The sequence below is a fragment of the Acanthopagrus latus genome, chromosome 16 (assembly GCF_904848185.1).
Source record: "Acanthopagrus latus isolate v.2019 chromosome 16, fAcaLat1.1, whole genome shotgun sequence".
NCBI lineage: Eukaryota > Metazoa > Chordata > Actinopteri > Spariformes > Sparidae > Acanthopagrus > Acanthopagrus latus.
Genome location: NC_051054.1, coordinates 17,756,945 through 17,775,857, shown reverse-complemented (window position 1 = coordinate 17,775,857; position 18,913 = coordinate 17,756,945). Strand labels below are relative to the sequence as shown.

The following is an 18,913-nucleotide window of genomic DNA, read 5'->3' as shown; positions in this document are numbered from 1 at the left end:
AGGCAAATCCATTTCTTTTATTGGTCGTCCATCTTCCCAGCTGATGTCTGGGGAGGAGAGCTCCAATGGGGTGCGAGATACAACCAGCTGCTTTATGTCTTCACACCATCCCGAGGTCACAGCTGGACTCACCACACGCAGTCAGCCTTTTAACTGCTGTCGTATTTTCCCTCGTATTCTTCAAATGAGAGAATCCATTATCAGCGCAGCATTTTACCGGAGTGGCATTCCAAGATTGCACTTTTTTTTTTTGCACACAAACTAAAAGAAAGAGCAGCCGCAAGTTACGGTAAATTAATATCTGAAACTTGTGGAGACATCTTCAGTAGAGCTGAAGTGATCAGGACCCCCTTGGAAGGTTTTGGAATGTTGAAGGCTGGTTCGGAGGGAGAGACACTGGGCAAAGATACTGTGTGAGGTGAAAGATACAGGGGCATGCTGCTGATATAAAACAACAGGTTTGACCTGCTTATCTGGCCGTTTGCCAGGATAGTATGAAGCAATGCCTGTGACACACAGCTCATGAACACAATTAGGTGTTATAGAGTTGTAGTTCAGTCAGATTTTGCATAATTTCTATGGTGCAAAATATGGCTCCAGCAAGCTAACTGTAACACAATCTACAGAAAATGAAGCAGCAATGTTGGCCACACTTTTTTAATTATCTTATCAAGCAAAAATGCTAAACTTGCTGTGTCCTGCTTCTAAAATGAGATGAGCAACAGCTACTGGATTGGCTGCAGACGGTCAAACAAAATCAATTTGAACAAGGCTTTAAGGAAATGTGAAGGATAATTTTCCATATTTAATACCAAAATGATGGATCAAAACAATTATCACCAGATTAATTGTTAGCTATATCTCAATATCTCTATATCTCTCTGTACACCATGAAACCAGTGTATCACTGCAACCCTGTCTTTAACTGATGCTGACCTTGACCCCCAGTTTCTGCATCAGTTATATTTAGTCAAAGTGTCCCCTCCTCTCTGTTATCGGATTTTGGTGTGCAATGCTCTCTCGGGTTGAATCTGACAAAAAAAAAACACCTGTGATGTGGGAACCTGATTTTTAATATAGATAAATGCAGTATGTCTGAGAATTTAAGTCTATTCTGATTGCTCTTGAGCTGTACAGCTGGGTAGTAGTTCAATAACCACCAATGCAAAATTGAATAAAAAAGTCAGTGTAGACAACCTGTAAATAAAACTCTTCTAGAATGACTTTCGATAACTGCCAGCAGCTGAGTTTTGTCCTCCATCTGCCAGCTTTTAGAAGAAATAATTTAACATAAGCCTATTCATGCTTGGAAAAATGATGGAAAGTCCCATCTCACCTCAATGCGTGGACTCATAAATGTGGAATTTTAGAAAAGTGATTCAAGTTTGGCTCATAAGCTCGAGGCCAATGGAGGTTAGGCAGCTTTGAGCTTGCAGGCTGTGGCAGGCAAGTGGGATCTGCAGGCATTTACTAGAGAGAACGTGCATGTGTATGTGCGTACGTGTGTGTGTGTGTGTGTGTCAAGCTCAGACATACAGCTGTTGTAGTGCTCCCAGGAGAGTTGAGAGTTGAGATTGATGACAAATCCTGCTGATAGACCGAGTACTCCCTCTCTCTTTATCCCTTGACTACCACACCTCCTTACAGTGATGGATGAGGGAATAACAACTTTTGTTTTATTGTAGGTGATAAGGACAAGTTTAGGGTGGAAGTGTTTCATAACTGGGGCCGCCCAACTGAGTCAGGGTCACTGAACGTATCAGGAATAGTGGCGGATCGGTGGACTGACCTGTATATGGAGATGTTTTCTATCAGCTGGTTGGAGGCACTGTCATAGAGGATGATTCCTCGCGGGGAGACCTTTAATGTGACTTTCTGGAGTTTTTTCCCACTAGCTTTCGCCTGGAAGGACAGAAAGAAGGAGAAAAAAAAGGTGTGAGAGGTATCAGCATTTTATTTATGCAAATTAAAACTCACACGGCTACTTTTTGATCAGGCAAGCCGATCAAAATCGACACATGGGATACGTCAAAAGATGCCAATCATAAGAGAAGTTAAATCTGTGGATATATGATAAAGCATCAAAACTAACATCACAGAGGCATCATGCTGACATCATATTTAACAAAATGTTACACAGCGTGACAAGTTAAAAAATATCCCATTCAGCAGCCTAACATCCTTTTCGGAGCAACACCAAGGGCAGCCAACAGATTAAACCCAATCAGAGCCTCCGCCTTGCTCTCCATACATCACCATGTCCCGAGTCCCACCATTCTGCCACCGCTAACTTCATTATCCACTGAGCTGCCAGATCCAATAACATTAAGCCTTTTCTACCACGATTAAGCTGGCTGAGCTATATACTGAGCAACAGTGTCCAAACTAATTGCATCCTCCTCTAAATGTCAGCCTGGGCCTTGGGGGGGCAGTAGGAGGGCAAACAGTCACATTTCACCGAGGTGTCAGTCAGGTCATAAATAGGAGAGAAAATTACTGGATGATGATGATTTCCAACTAGCAGTGGTGATCATGTGGGGAGGATATTATATGTGTTTGAGAGAAACTTTCTGGGAATAGCTCTCCGAGTGTGTTTAAGCTATTCCAGTTGTGTCCAGTGTGTGTGTGTGTGTGTGTGTGTGTGTGTGTGTGTGTGTGTGTGTGTGTGTGTGTGTGTGTGTGTGTGTGTGTGTGTGTGTGTGTGTCTCTCACCGTGGCCACTATTCTCTTGACAGCCGCCGCAGACAGCTCCTCTCCTTTGGGCTGCTCAACCATCGTGACCCCCAGGTACTTGAGCTGGAACACCATCCCCTCCAGCAGGGTCTCCCTCGTGTCTGTCCAGTTCTCTGGGAGCTCTGCAGATGATAGACACACACCCCACCAGTGACACTTCCACTCACCAACAACCCTCACTGCTTGTACTGTGAGGTAGGCTAAGAGATACTCTATTAGACATGTGTCAGTACAGCACACTTGGAGGATTGTCTGACTCAGCTGCTTTAGATGTGACAGCAGCAGCCAAAACATTTCCTCATAGCCTATGGGTGACAGTAGAAGCAAGTAATCTCAATGAAAGTATGTTTCATAGGCTAAAATAAATGAGAAATATGTTCTACTGTAAGTTAAAATAATTCTTGGATATCTAATAAAAATCCAAACTGTAGTTCTGCTCGTCTGGACTGGATTGTACAGTGAAGGGGAAATAGCCGGGGAAGCAGGTGTGTGGATTGTGAGGGCTTTGTACATAAAAGCATAATGATTCCAGTTTTTGACTAACATGTGTAACCTTTATATTTTGATAACCAGATTTTTATTTTTCAGAAAAAAAGGATTATCTGGCAAGAACCCAGAGGGTCATTTAACAACATCTATTGCTGTTCCGAAAGTATCCCAAATCTTAACTGAAAATAAAATGTGATTTATTCGCCCATTCCTGACATATTTTTTTTCCAGTTTTCATACAAGATAAATCTGGCCCTCTTGACTGTTTGCCAGAACTCATTTGCGATCCTGTCAACTACTGCCGGTGGAGTCGTTCATAAAAGATAACCTCCTCCAGCATCACAGATAATCACACTTATCCGGTACTCAATAATGTACATTTTTCTAGTGAAGGAAACACTGAGGCTGTAGTTTTGTGTCATTGCTTTTCTCACAGGAATGCTGGGTGAACTGCTCTGGGCAGTGTCCTTCTCTTCATATTATATCAGTATGAAGACAGCCGGAGGTGCCTGGTCACAGGACTACACCATAGAGAGGGAGCGATGATGGAGAGAAAACTTGTGCAAACTGGTCTGCCTTGAATAACCCCAAAAACCTGCAGCTGCACATGTTTTCTGAGACAGCCGAAGCAGAAACAACATTTCAGGGTGGAAGTTTGGATAAGTCGACAACAAACGGCTTCGGCCTTTTGCTCTGAGAGTAAACATGCTAACTTCTCCTTGAAGCTCATAAAATGTTTATTGACTTAGTACTATGAGGTGGTATTGAGTGTGGGGCAGAGAGATCCATTTGTCTCATCAGGAGGTCCATTAGGAAACACAAGCAACAAAATCACACCCTGTAGAAGGATCCAATTAGAGGTCTGTGGTCATCACTATTGGGTTTCTTTCTAAGGAGATTTGGGACGTACAGCCAGCTAGACTTTGCAAAAAAGCTTCTGATCATGAGCTTTACAAAACTATCAATGGTCCTAAATATTGGGTTCAAGCAAAAAAAAAAAAAAGAAAAGAAATGTATAGAGACAATGAGTCTTCATTGAGTGAATATACTTTGTTGCTTAAATTGACAGATACATTACTGGTGACAATGTTGATAAATCACTTAATTATCAATTATATATAACTATAACTATAATTGTCAATTCTCTGGTTCCAGCTTCTTATTTGCTGGTTCTCTTGGTCTTATATTAGCCTGGGAACCAGACAAACCTGCCAAGCTCGTGTGTTATTTGTTCTGGCAGATACATCTGGTCTCCCCCCAGTTTCAGACAAATTTCCATCCGTTGCCGTCCCTTTTAAGGGATCACAGCCCTAAAAATGGGGTGAGTTTCATATGAAGACTGAAATACGAGCGTCACTGGTCCAGATATGAAAAGTCGCATGTAATTTCATTTAGAAAAGTGATTCAAGCTTGATTGATCTAATCCGTCCAGCGTAATGCACCAGGCTCTGCAACTCAGATCAGATTATGTTACTGCATGGACTTTTTCTGCCCTCAAATGTTCTCAAAACACATTTTTAGTGTACTGTTGAACTGTCATACGAGATCATTTTTGAGTAGGCTGACATTTCTTATCCTGCTTGAAAACAATCTAGGCACCACACCAACTTGCATGTGTTGCTCAGTGCTACCTCGCTACCTCATTGCTCTGTTTGGATGGAGGTGTGTCCGATTATTTTCAGAGACATTTTGCATTTGTGAATTAGTCAGGCGATGCATGGCGAGTCTAACATGAAAATAAAATAATTTTTTTTTTTTTTCCTTTCAGAAAATTTGAAAAAACTTAATAATGAAGCTGATTAATATGTCAAGTGATCAAGCACTCAAACAAAAGTTCAAGTTGTTTTCCACATTACAGCTTGAGTGCTTTCATTTTCTCTTGGACAGAGGATTCTTTAAACACTTGTTTGACTTAAGCAATACCTACTGTACCTCGATGGATCTTGTTGCTTGCTCAAGTAAACGTTTTAATTTGAGCCTTCACTGAGTATTGGTTTTAGCCTTGTAATAGCTTTAATGTCTAAACAGTTATTGATTAGCATTTCCAGTTTATATGGATCTTCCATTTATTAAATGTACAAAATGAATAAACACATAATAACAGACCTATTCTAAGGTGTGTTTTACTAATCACCTGCAAAATGCCAGATGTCAGCCCAGATGTTGGATGTTACACTCTGTGATCACTGAAACCACTTGGAGGAGGCAGCGGAGGCTAACCTCTAATATTGCTTTCTCTTCTAGCCAAACCAAGGCAACTGTGAGTGGTTGTGGAGGAGGGTTTACAACGGTCTAAATGTAGCTCTAACCAAGCCCATACTTAAGTGATGGGTGAGTCTGACAGTGAACACCCACTCCAGGGTCAAGGTCTTTGCGCTCCTCAGTGTGGGGAACACATCAGCCCGTCCTCCTCTGCCGATGTTGTAGCTACATTAGTGCTCAGCTAAGTAGCACCCTGGCTGTAATATAATCTGCAGTGAGGAATCATTAGCTCCTATTCATGACTTAGATCAAGTTACCAAGTGGACGATAAATGTCCATTACAAGGTGTAGCCACTTAGGACATTTGCAGACGGTTACACAGATATGATAGTGATAATTCAGGCTTATCCTCACCTTGCATGACATCTCTTACCATTCCTATTTGCTCGAGTCAAGAGTCCTGTCCAGAGGTATTTTGTATTATTTACTAAAGGCAACATGGTGGACAGGTCTGCTTCCACAGATTTCAGCAATCTTTCAGATGTGTTTTGAAAATGCTCTGTGTTATCCAAGGCTTAGGAGAGATGTCATACACCTAATAAAAACAGTTGCAGCAGCAGGCTTGTGCTGGTTCAGTGGAGCTATCAGAAGTGAGCCTCTACACATCAACTGCCCATACAAATGCTCGCAGCAGGCCAGTCTCTGGGGATGACCAGCACTTCACACTGAATGCATTTTTAGGAATCCCATCATCCCGAGAGATCCTGAGGAAGCTCCCGCAAGACCAGACTACACAGATGACGGGAATCTTTAAAAATAGATGAGTAGATTAATATTTCACTTGTTTCACAAAAAAATAAAACAAAAATATCTGCAACCTTGCAGTCGCAGTTTGAGGGAGCAATGAAACAACAGCTGTCTTCAAATACGGACACAATGACGCGTTTAAAGGAGTGGAAATAGCTCTGGTTCGAAGCTATTCTTAGACTGGTGCATATGCACAGAGTGCTGTTTTGAATGGAATAATAATCCAGCTTCATATTGGTCACATTTGCATTTACACAACCAACCCCCCATCCAACACCAGCAGCAGCAGCAGCAGCAGCAGCAGCAGCAGCAGCAGCAGCAGCAGCAGCAGCAGCAGCAGCAGCCCCCTCCACGGCAGCTCTCTGCAGCTGCAGTGCTGATTACAGCAAACTTCAAAGGCTCCGCCGGAGCTCTGGCTGGTCAGTGACACTGCCCGCCTGATTGGTTGACACTGCCTGTAAATGAGCCAGAGAGAGCAGGCAATGGAGCACTGACGTTTGCCGAGTGGAAGGAGATGGGATTGGGGAGGCAGGTAGAGGGCCGCAGCTGCTGTCAACATCGGTGAGTGTTGAGACGTGAGGGTTTGTTTAACCAATCATCTTCAAAGACTAATAGGGATAATGAAGCAGTGGGGTTCATCTGGTCTTTCATTTGGCACCTTCTCAGGCAAGTCTTCACAGGACCAGGTGCCTGCACCAATATCCTGTGGAAAACCTATTGCAGCTTCACAGCTCGCCACTTCTACAAACACCCCAACCATGCCATAAAGGAAGAGGGAAATGTGTGTTACTGATGAGGACTCAGTGAACAGAGACAAAAAACGCTGAATGAGGGGGGATTGAAAAATAACACTTCCCAGCATCTGTCAACATTGGATTAACTTCCAGATTCACTCTCAGTGATGGGTCTTCTAAATAAAGAAACACTAAAACCCTCACTCACAGTAGTGACAATGTCCTTTGTGCTGTTGTCGTGCTTTTGAGAGAATAGGAAATCCACTTCAACACACAATTTGTACAAGTTTTTTTCAGATATCCTTTGACAAACTGTACAGTATAAGTACAGTATAATCAATTTATGAACATTTATAGTATTCAAGAAAGCTGGAACACATGTTCTCCTGGCAGTCAAACTGCTCACTGTTCAATCCATCTGTTTTATCAAGGACACCTCGAGAGCCGACTTCTGTAATCTTGGTGTCAGCAGGTATTGAAGCATGCATTTTGCCAAGAGTTCATTGGAAAAGTCTTTTTTTTGCAGTCGACTGGGCCGTTAATATTATAGAATTCTGGCCATGTGGAATGAAATCTTGACATATGTTTTAGACAGCCATGTATAACATACATTTAAACACTAATAAAACACTAAAGCACAAATTATATTATAAAAGCGATGATTTGTCATAACTGCAATCTCAAATACTTGTGTAGAACTAGTCTATTCTATCAAACTGGTCCAGAGATGTCTACTTTGCCTCCAACATTTTGGACTTGAGATAACTGTAGTCAATGCAAACTTAGGTGACTTATAGGCCACACATTATTAGGTTGTTTAATATGCTGTTAATCAGTTTATTTATCAGACGTATTTCCAACCTGATATTTTGGCCGCTGTTATTTTCATCTGCCGCACAGCTACGCGTGATACTCGCAAAAAGTCTATATACATAAACCTTGGTTGTGGTATCATATACAAGACCTTGTTATATTACATTAAATCAAATCAAATCAGTTTCATTTATATAGCCCCAAATCACAATGACATTGCTTCAATGGGTTTTACAATCTGTACAGTAAACGACATCCTCTGTCCTTGGACGCTCGATTCGAGTGACGACAAATTAGTTGATGGGAAGAAAAAAAACTTTTAACAGGGATTAAAAGACAAAAAGACGAGACTAAAAAAAGACAATAGAAGAAACCTCAGGAAGAGCCACAGAGGAGGGATTTCTCTACCAGGATAGACAGACGCGTAATAGATGCACATAAACCAAGCTCTCTATGACAAAAAGGCTCCACCAAAACAGAGCACACGACAGTCACGGAAGAAATTTCAAGAGGCGATAACTGATGTGATATGATGATAACTGTGGTTTGGGTTCCTTCTGTGGGAAAAGAAAGAAAAAAAAAAACACAAAATACACTTTTGGCCTCAATAGGACATATCAAATGCCGTTTATGATAACAGTCATTGTAGCAGTGTGCCATACTCTCAGCCTCCGGACAAAAAACCCATTGGCAGTCACTTATTGAAGCGTAATCAGCCTTTAAATCACACGCAGCCAGTGGGAAGTCCACTCTGCCAGTCAGATGGAAACTCACTCCGTCTCCTCCTGCCTCTGACAAGTCTGAGCACTCCACCACCAAGGCTCATACCAGAGGAGAGGAGAGGAACAAAGACAGTAAATGCAGCTACTTCCTCACGCTGCGGTCACCTCATCTGAACTGTGGTACAAGTCTACAAACCTCTTCTATCTCTATATCACACTGTCAACTGATACCAGCGTAGAAAGCTGGAAGACAGCTTTAATAAAACAGGAACATCAGACTTCTGGATCAAATGTTCCTGTAAGTAAGTGCGATGAGACATCATTAAGGCAATGAAGTTTCTTCACCAAGAGTGCGTCTGGTGTCTTTTTAGACCGCATGAGACTGTCTGAATACGTGAACACACATTTCAACTTCCTAGAATTTGTGGTATTTTCGATGCAATTACCATTTCAAGAGAAGCAGTCTGCACATGAATGAAAGAAAACTTCTAAAATCTAAAAGGAATTATTCAAGATTGCACCTACAACATATCAGACAACCTTTTCCCATTTGTTTGATTTGCCAGAATTTTCTCTGATACGGTAATGAACACCAGCAGCCAAAATAGCAGCCAACCCTACACCTTCAGAAACCAGACAGGTTACTGAAGGTGTGGGGTTCAATGAACCTGTGAGAAGAAACCCAGAGAGTCTGATGTCAGCGTGTAAAACCAGGCTGTGGTCATCCAACTCCTCTGGTACAAACTGGAACATCTTAACTTCTTTAAGGTCAGATCATTTGAATTAATGCATAAGGACTGGGCTTTTCATGAAGTTTTAATGACGCTACAACTACAGAGGCAGTCGGGCCGCTTTTGATGCTACAAGAGATTTGGAGAGGCAAGAGAGCGCGGAGGTCTCTGGCATTATAATCAAAAGGGGTTTGAGAACTGAGCCTGTGCAGCAGCGGAGCATGACAAGGGGTGGCGGATGCTGTGGGTATTTTGGTCAAAGACAACACAGAGGAAATGAGGCTGGTGATTTGGACGAGCAAGGGTCAGACAGGAACAACATACCTTTCCCCATCACCAACCAGTGACAGAGACGGTAATGATTAGAGAATACCTGCACTTTGTGGCCTTGCCTCAGCTTGAAGGAGGGAAGATGACAGACACTCAGAGGAGTGAGGGAGGCGAGACAGGCGGAGGCAGGGACACATTCATAGATGAAAAAACAAGCGGTTAAAAGAGAAAGAGGAAGTGAGGTGATCGGTGGAGGCGGGGGGGTAAGCTGAGCCTTCATTGCCCGTTATCAAGCTAGAAAAAGTTAGTCATGTGAGGAGTTGCGATTACCCCATAAATGATTATTTTGGGATTCTCAGGAAGGGGGAGGGGACTTTAACTTACAAACACAAATGAAAAACTTTTAGGTCAACAGTCAAAGCCCCACCACCCACTCTACAGCTCCAGCACGCTCCACGAGTCAAGCCTGCTGCATCAACAGTTTCCCCTTTGTTAAGATTTGAAAGGCGCTTCTGAGCTCTGAGAGCTCTCCGCGTGGTGTTGCAGTGCTGTTTCTGAATGAGTGAAGAGGAGAGAATCCAAGCGCATTCATCTGACCCCTCTAAAAAAAAAAAAAAAAATGCAACTGAGAGTGACTCATTGTTTATATACCTGCCCACCTGCATATCTTCGCCTAAACAAGATGGGAAACGATCAAATCTCTAGTGGCGCTTCACACTGGCTGTGAAACCAGCACCCAGCACAAATAACAGGGTCCCCGTTTTTGTTTTGTTGGGGATTTGCATCACCCAGGGATATTTGGAAAAAGTGTGTACACTGTGCTGCCATTCATGCGGTCCTCTCAGAGGTAACACCATCTGCTCACCAGGAACGCTTTGGGCGTCACCGACGATTCTCAACCCCCCCAAAATTGCCATGGTAGGAAACCACCTGCTGTCAAATCATGTTTGGGTGCAAACAACAGACTCTCTTAAAGTGGACATTTGCTTAAAAGCTGGGCACTGTAGTTTTTGAGAGGATGCAAAGTGCATTTGTTGCAGACTATTTTCGGTAATGGATTGATTCACATTTTATGAGCTAGTGCTTGCACAGCAGGGCGGTGTATTTGGAATCGACTCGGCAAAACAACACGCTCATCACAGAAGTTTGCAGAGGAGGGGTTCACTGAAGTGTTTTATTATTCATTGGCCATCACGGCAGTCTGTCAGAGACAAAGATACACTCACAGTCTTCAGTGGGATCGATTCGTTGGTTTAGCTCTTTTCACGGAATCTGATGACAACAAGAAAAATATGGAACAACAATTCAGTGCAGCAAACCTCAATGTTCACATTGGAGATATTTGCTACAAAAACTGCTTGGTTAATCAATTATATAATTCAAAACCATTAAGATAACTGTGAAAGTAAGAAAGTGGGTTTGAGACTTTCAAGAGGACGTCAACATCGAGCTGAGATTCATACAATATAATTGGATAACAAGAAAGTACGTCTCCGCTGTGAAGTTAGACAAATTTGATCCCAATATCCCTGACCAATACTGTAACTGCAACATCCATTAAAGGACTTTATATCACTGCTAATTGGATGTGAGGAGATTCAAGGATTTTGAAGGTTAGTGATGCTATAAACTGTGTCACTTATTTTCAAGTGAAAATCATTGTTTTATATAATGCCATGTGTTTACACTGAGGGAATGTTCAGTTCCCTTATGAACAACCTACAATTCATAACCTGACTGGTGCTTTACAATAAATCACAAACAACCTTTGAAACAGGGGAGGTTTTCAAAGACAAATAGTACCCAATTACTGTTATAATCAAACTGCAACCAAAGTTAAAGTTTGCTCATGCATCCTTGGGTATTTAGGGCCTCGGCTGACCTGTACAGAGATGACCCTCCTCTTATCTGACAACAACAAGACGCGTGCAGTGAAGACCTATTCCAGCATTATTAGATTCCAATCAGGACACTTTAGGCTAATTTAGAAACTGCCGACTCAGATGAGAGGAGACGCCTGGAGGGATACACAGAGACACAGCACAAAGCTTGTTGAGGGAAGAACCTTAGACAACCTCTAACTATGCCACAGAAAAAGTTAAGTCCTACATCTCTATTCTTCTCTGGTTGAGTCTCACACAACCACACGATGCACCTGTGTCACCTCACCTGTTCTGTTGATTTCAGCGCAGGTCAAGGGGGGAACCATCATCATTACTTACATCTTGAAAAGACAAAGCATTACAGGAAAAGGCTGAGAAGGAGCACTGTTAAGAGGAGAAAGGCTGAGTGTTATTCCAAGGGAAAAAGTGTGTGTTACTACACATGGGGGTGACTGTCACCGTCTGTCTGAGCCTGGTACAGACATTGTACGGTCCTATTGTTCCCCCTCTTAACTTCAGCTTGTATGGAACGGATACAGGAAATGTTCTACATATTATAGGAAACCCAGGTCTCTGAGCAACACACAGACACACCAACAGTATTAGATACAAATGAACACAGAGACATAAACTAGAGGCCAGTTCACTAAAGGAGCAATCGATACAAAGTAAGTAAGATGAACAGTCAGTGGGGATCCTTTATGGCCAGCAGCATGTGACCTCTTCTGTCTCTGTCCTTGGACTCCTTTAATTTCACTCGCTGCACATGCAGGCTTATGATACTCTTAAATATCTGAGTTGGACTTTTCCTAATAATACAAAAGAAGTGTTGCATGACTGTGGAGCTATCCGCGTTTAATTTGATGACCACCCAAAACAATTCCAGTTGGGTGAGGGAAAGGATTTACAGAGGATAAGAGTCTTACAGTCGTGGTTTAAGTTGTAACACGAGACGCGCGTCTTTCAGTATTGGTTAAATCCACTCAAAGAAGGAAAGTGATGAGAGGGAGAGGCATGAGAAATGAGAGGTCATGCCAGTGAGGGGATTACAGCTGATGACCAGCTGAGGCCAGAATGTACTCTCAACAAGAAGCAGGGTTATGAAACTGATCCTTAAAGCACAATGGGCACAGCCACACTGAGCAGGAGGAGACAGCTTCTATTGCAGTTCAAATGGCAATTACAAGTAATGATACAGTATTTATAAAGTATTCATCAAGGTGGCATTAATGCTTAGCTGGTTCATCATTTTGTCAATTCAAATAAAATGAGACGCTAAGAATCTTGATAATTATTTGTACAGGGGTCACACCTGATTCGTATGATCAGCTCTTCATCAAGCTCTGCTGAAGCCACTCCTTTGAATCAGGTGTGTCAGGGTATGGACATTTTAAGTAAAAATGTCAAAACATTTGCTGGTTCTATCTTCTTCAATATAAGGATTTGCGATTTGTGATACCAAAGGAAGAGTCAGTGGGTTTTGGACTTTGTGATGAGCATTTTTCCCTTTTTTTTTTTTTTTTTGACATTTCATAGACTAAATAATTAATCATTAAAATAATCTTAGGGATAAATAAATACCTACATACTTCATAAGTATAAAACTCCAGACCCGATCTGAAACAGACTTGTGAAAACCCTATCCAGATCCAAAGGACAACTAAGGACTACCAAACAAAACCAGACTTTTAGACCCAATCCAAAATGCCACTGACCCAAAAAGCTTAAAGCAGAGACAGACAGCCAATGCTGGCAACAAGATGCACAACCATCTTCTGAAATGTTAAGGTTTTGCTGCTTGTTACTGAAAGTTTGTAACGCCTTAATACGACACAAACATAAAACATATATAGTATTTATGAACATAAACACATAAACACCCAGGAAACAATACTATGATGCACAGAGTTCAACATCAGGTAAACATTGTCCATCAACTTTAACTGCATGTGATTACCAAGCATTAACACTTTGTTGGCACGGAACACGGGCTGCACATCGAGTGCAACAGCTTGAGTGTTGCGGTTGTCACAACTGTCTCTGATTGTCCCACCCTTTCCATATTCCTGTGATCAGATATTAGCCTGGAGCAACATGGATTAGCACAACTCTCTTCCTCCCTCGGGTGGTGCGACTGGTCAGGCTGGATGGTCAAATGATGCCCTGGGCACTGGTTGTTCAAGACAAAAAACACCCACTCTTCATCTGATCAGTGACACATTTCTTGGTGAAAAGAACAAACACTTCAAGGTAAAAAGGCCGCTGCTCTTAAGTCAAACCCCGCACTCTCTTCTCCATTGTTGATGAATGTGTTTTTGCCATAGCCAATACATGTTTTCAGCAAGATAACTGCACTGATTATAGCACACAAACAATGAGACCCTACATGGATCCAATTATAGTCAATCAAATTTGGATCTGGCCTGACTTGGAACCAGAGTCAAGTGTCAGAACTAATAACTGAAAAGAAAACCAGTACAACACAAAAAGCATAAACTAACCATTCAAACAAACCATCCCATTGGGTGCAATGTTTGCTTCTCTGACTAGTCACATATTACCCAAAGAACTGATGAAACTCTGTCTTGTTCAACCTGGTAGTGTTAGACACACAGGACCACAGGTTTGCAAAATCTCGCCACGACCGATTTCAGAGCTGAGCTTGATACACTGATGCACGTCTTAGCAGAGACACGTTTCAGCTTGTTATTTTTGCCAAACAGATGGAGAAAGACAGTTCAGCGAAAGGCAAAGAAATCTGCCATTAAACAATCCCCTCTGCATTCCAAAAGTCTTAATACACAAGATGCATTTAGGGGAAAAGGTGTGTCATCTGAGGATCTCATAAGATCTCACAACCAACAAGACAAGGCCGCAGCTCACAGGAATGTTAGAACTTTAAAAAGGAAAAGAAAAGACAAGTTTTGGAACAAGCATTGCGTAGAGGGTGTAGGAGAGGGGGAGTGGAAGGACAAGTTGATTCATCAACTACCCGAGTTTCACTCTCACCTCTTTCAGCCTTACCCAGAAGACATCCATAGACCGCCACAGCTTGACTAACAGGTTAGAGAGAAGAAGGCTGTTTCTGCTGCGAGTGCACAATAATATCTTGCTCATGCTTTAGGAGCTCATCATGCCTGCAACAGCGTCTTGTATTAACTCACTTGCCCAGAAGAGTTTAAAACATGGGAAGAAGTTGCAATTGCAGAGGACACTAAAGGTCCAATAGCCAGACTACTTTCAGGCTGAGATGGATGTCTAAATATCCTGAACCAGGATTTGTAGGCTTTCCCATCGCTGAAAAAGTCTCAGATGGTGTTAATTCAGGCCAATCGACCAAGTCCACCTACTGACAATGAAGCACAAAGAACTACCACACTGACCATATGTCTAAACATATGGCTGAAGGAGATTACATCAATTATTTCTCACCAGGAAGGTGAACTGGTTAGCCACTGAGTATCCTGCCCAGACTCCCTTCTGCATTCACAGAATGGTGTACCGTAGTCTTTCAAAGTAGTCTCTACTGTTCTCTACAATTACAGAGAAATAAAAGATGATGCATTTCCTCAATTACAAAAAAGTCCTACAAATGTCTCCGTTTCCTCATAAGACACTATTGAAAACTGCAAGAAAATAAAAGACACAAAAGGTTTAGAACATACATCTCCCTGTCATTGTTAAAGTATTTAGATTATATTTTTAACAGATTAATTTAATCAATGTTATTGCATTGCATTATGTGCATTTTCTGTGAGTTGTATGGTTGGTTGATGTCTTTTGGAGTCAATTTAGCAGTGTAAACAAAAAATGAAATAGTGTTTTCAATGAATTCATAAAAAATGGGAACCAACATTTTCTATTCTGTATCAACCGAATGTAATATAGCTTAGTGAACAACAGATGCAAGTGGATGGTCTTCCACGTCACAAATTCACCATCCTGCAATTTCCAGCTCAACTTAGCCTGTGCCAGTAACTGGTGTAATGACAGAAACTCCGATGGTTAAGTAGTTTCCTATTTTCCCTGCTGCGTCAGCCGAAACAAGAGAAAGTCAAACACTCATTTCCCTTCGAGATTAAAAACCGTCCTCAGAGAGGGTATGGTGACAAAGCATGATTGTGCAGTCCTGTCCACGGACACATGTGACTGACTCCATGTGCACAAGCAGCCTACAGATACAGGAGGATCTAAGAGGACTGTAAATCAGCATGGACTTTACAACTCCATAAAAGAATCCAGCGGGAAGCAATCTCCATTAAGGCAACCCACACTGGATGACTTTGTGCAAGGGACACAGTGCTGGCCAGCCGGGGAAGGGCCAGAGGTGGCAGCACAGTACACACGGTGAAACATGTACATGTAAACAAGACTGCCATAAAACATTATGCCAACTAAATTAAACCTACTGATGTATTATTTAACACCAACCCCATCTGACAACTGTCAGTGCACTGACTCTGTTATCTGAATAATGTACTAAATGCAAATGAGTCGATGGCTGCATCAACTACCATCTTCTCTGGCAGTATCGCAAAACTGAGTCACACATTTTTGGTGTTAAATGTGATGCAGCCCAAATGGTTTAAGATCACACATTCCCAATTAGCCATCTGCATGGGTCGCCTGACATCCTGATATGTAGCTGCTTCAATATTGACAACCCCAGAGAAGTCAGCTCCTTGACCAGGGACGTGGGAGGGAGCTGCCTCTCTTCAATGCAGACAGGGATTTTCAGCCTCCCACACTTTTCAGCCTGGTTAAGGAAAAAAAAAAAAACAGGGGCTTTGTGACCTATAAAGAAGGCTGATGTTACATACCAATTTTTCACCCTCAAATTCGGTACTATTTGGATGTAATTGGAGGGGCAGCGCACATACCAATTTTGATAACTCCACAGATTGCCAGAAAACAACTGAGTTGTTTTTAAAACTATGCAGGAAATGACACTGTGTACATAAGCTTGCACGTGCAGAGGCAGAATACTGCAAAAGCAGGGGAAATGTCATGCTACTTGACGTGCAGCGATCATTAAAGAGAGACACAGGGCGGTTTCATGAAAACAATACTGGAACCTGTTAAGATCCAACACTGACAGTGGGAGCAAAGGAATGTAGCGCTGATAGATGCCAAAAAAGTGAAAAGGCAGCTTTGATAAGGCCAAGCCTACACACATGAGGGACAGACAATCTTAGTGGAGACATGAATCAAAACTTTGCCTCAAACTTTGCCCATCTAGGTTTGTTGTATTTTGAGGTAATATATTCCAAACCATGAGACACATTATTAAAAGGACTTTCTATGTCATAAATTACGGCCGTATGTGAATGCATCTTGTGCGGAAAAACCCGGTCCCCTTTGGTGCAAAAGCTTACTGACACTACAGGATGAAACAAGTTGCCTTCTTATTCATGTCTCTGCAGTTCACTGGGGCCTTCTGAGACACAGTTAAGCCTATAATTATAGAAACAAAAAAAGACAGGATGAACCGCTAACTTGATTGCATATGAAACAGGAAGCTCAGACACATGAGTAATGTGGGTGAAGAAATGATACGACAGATGCCGAATTATTGACAGGACCAGCTTCCCTCTATTTGACTCTCTCTTCACGGATGGCGGATGATAGGACTTATTTAACATGAAATCATCGCCAAGCGTCGCCATCAGCCAGAGCGCCAAGCACTGTGGACCGACTGGTCGTTGTTCAGCCCTCTCTGTGACCACTGCCTGATCAGATGTGGAGGCATCACATCCCCCCTCCCCAGAGAGGAGGAGTGGACCAAAACAAAGCATCAATTGCACTGTCTGGCACGCGCCACATCTTGCTGCCAATTGCTCTATTGTCTATGGCGTAAAAAAAAATAAATAACAAACGAGGGGGGTGCATGGAAGCAGGGGACAGTGCCCCTTTGTGTAAGCAAACATAAAACAAAAAAGATGTGCATGTGAAAGCCACACTAGCATAGTGTGTGCGCTCATGATCAGCTGTCTACATTGGAGGTTGCTAACCCATCATGTGGAAATCCAGCAAAAAAAACAAAAACAAAAAAAAAACAATGGTGGCTTTCATGATAATCAACCCTCTAATACGAGCTTGGCACCAGGACGAACTATAAGATTTAGGCTTTGCAACCACTCCTTACACAGCCTCTCTCTCTCTCTCTCTCTCTCTCTCTCTCTCTCTTTTTTTTTTTTGGTTTCACACAGAGCATCGCCTAGCAACAGTGCGTTGCGAGGATCCTTCCTTGCCAGGAAGCGGACCACTCGTGTCTCCATGCCTTTTACACTCCCGTGACCCTCCTGCACCCATCTGCAGCCCACATCGCAGTATTGTGGCTCCCCGCTGAGACGCTGTCGTACACATTTCCGACCCGGTGTCCGTCAGTCGGCTCAGTGACGTGGCAGACAACAACAGCATGCCACAGGACTCGCAAAGTTTGGTCGTGACATGCGGTCGCTTCAGGTCCGAGTGGCTGACAGTCAGGCAACTCGTGAGACTTCGTGAATCCGGGGCGACCAGTTTGGGAGCTGGACACGCTAGAAAAAGCCTCAACCTGAGTGCATTTTCAAGCCGCGGAGCGCTGCTGTCAGTTTAAATGTCAAGTTCACACATTTCCGACCTCAAACACTCCCTCTAATGTTGAAAATGTTCGCTTTTCCAGTTGCGCGGTCTGACAAGCACCCCACACACTGACCCCTCCACAACTGTAGCGGCTGTCTGTGAGACGAGTTGTAAAGTGACGCTAATGGTGAGTGTACGCCGGGTGTAGTGTTAGCTCCTTATCAAGGCTAGCTTGTTCAGCTAAGTTAGCCTTGCTTTTAGACACATCGGCACCGGCTAACGCCTTCGCGGTGGTGTATTTAACAACAGCGTACTCACTTTTATGTCTGCCCGAGCCCCACGACTGTTTGGCGACGCTGGGACTCCGTATAATTGCCCTTCCAGCGGATTTCAAAGCGTCCATATCGTAATCCAAAAGTGGGGCAAAGAGCCCGACAAAGCGCCTCTTGGTTTCTGACGAAACACTTCGCTCGGTTTCAAACAACCCTCCTCCGTCCAAACTTTTTTTCTTTTTTTTCAGCTGTTTTTTCTCCCCTCCGCACGGTTTGCTTTCAGTCGATGGCAGATTATCATGTTCGTCCCCCTGGGCGGCGTTATGTATGTAAATTAACCGGATAATGTGCGTGACGCCCGTTTGTGGGATCACGCGAGTGAGGCTGTTGCAGCGGCGCTCGCATCCCTGGCGGGCGGTGCTGCTGTTTCTGTTGTTCCTGTTAATACACACACACACACACACACACACACACACACACACACACACACACACACACACACCGGTGTTAACTCCCACCCGGCGTCTTCTGTGGCAGATGATTCGGTAGTCACATCACGGGGCTGTGGTTGGACCTCTCATGTTTAATTCAGCCGCACTGGCGGCTTCTTTATTGGGCTTCTAAGTTCACCGTCGTTTCAGTGGAAATGTCAGTAATGTCACCAAAGGTAGGCTTGAGGGTGGAGCTACTTCA

The 18,913-nt window shown here is 43.0% G+C and overlaps 1 protein-coding gene across 4 annotated transcripts in view; it reads right to left on the bottom strand.

The window, feature by feature from the left end:
• The window catches only part of ldlrap1b (low density lipoprotein receptor adaptor protein 1b), a 33,850-nt gene extending 15,223 nt beyond the window's left edge, over positions 1-18,627 (bottom strand). For 2 of the 4 annotated variants that reach the window (XM_037071773.1, XM_037071774.1), the window contains exons 1-3: positions 18,267-18,627; positions 2,713-2,855; positions 1,790-1,902 (exon numbers count right to left, since the gene is read on the bottom strand). In XM_037071773.1, the coding sequence (XP_036927668.1) occupies positions 1,790-1,902; positions 2,713-2,855; positions 18,267-18,351 (341 nt within the window). In that variant the 5' untranslated portion in view covers positions 18,352-18,627. The remainder of the gene's footprint in view (positions 1-1,789; positions 1,903-2,712; positions 2,856-18,266) is intronic. The other 2 variants (XM_037071772.1, XM_037071771.1) reach the window with 2 other exon arrangements.
• Between the last annotated feature and the right edge of the window lie 286 nt (positions 18,628-18,913).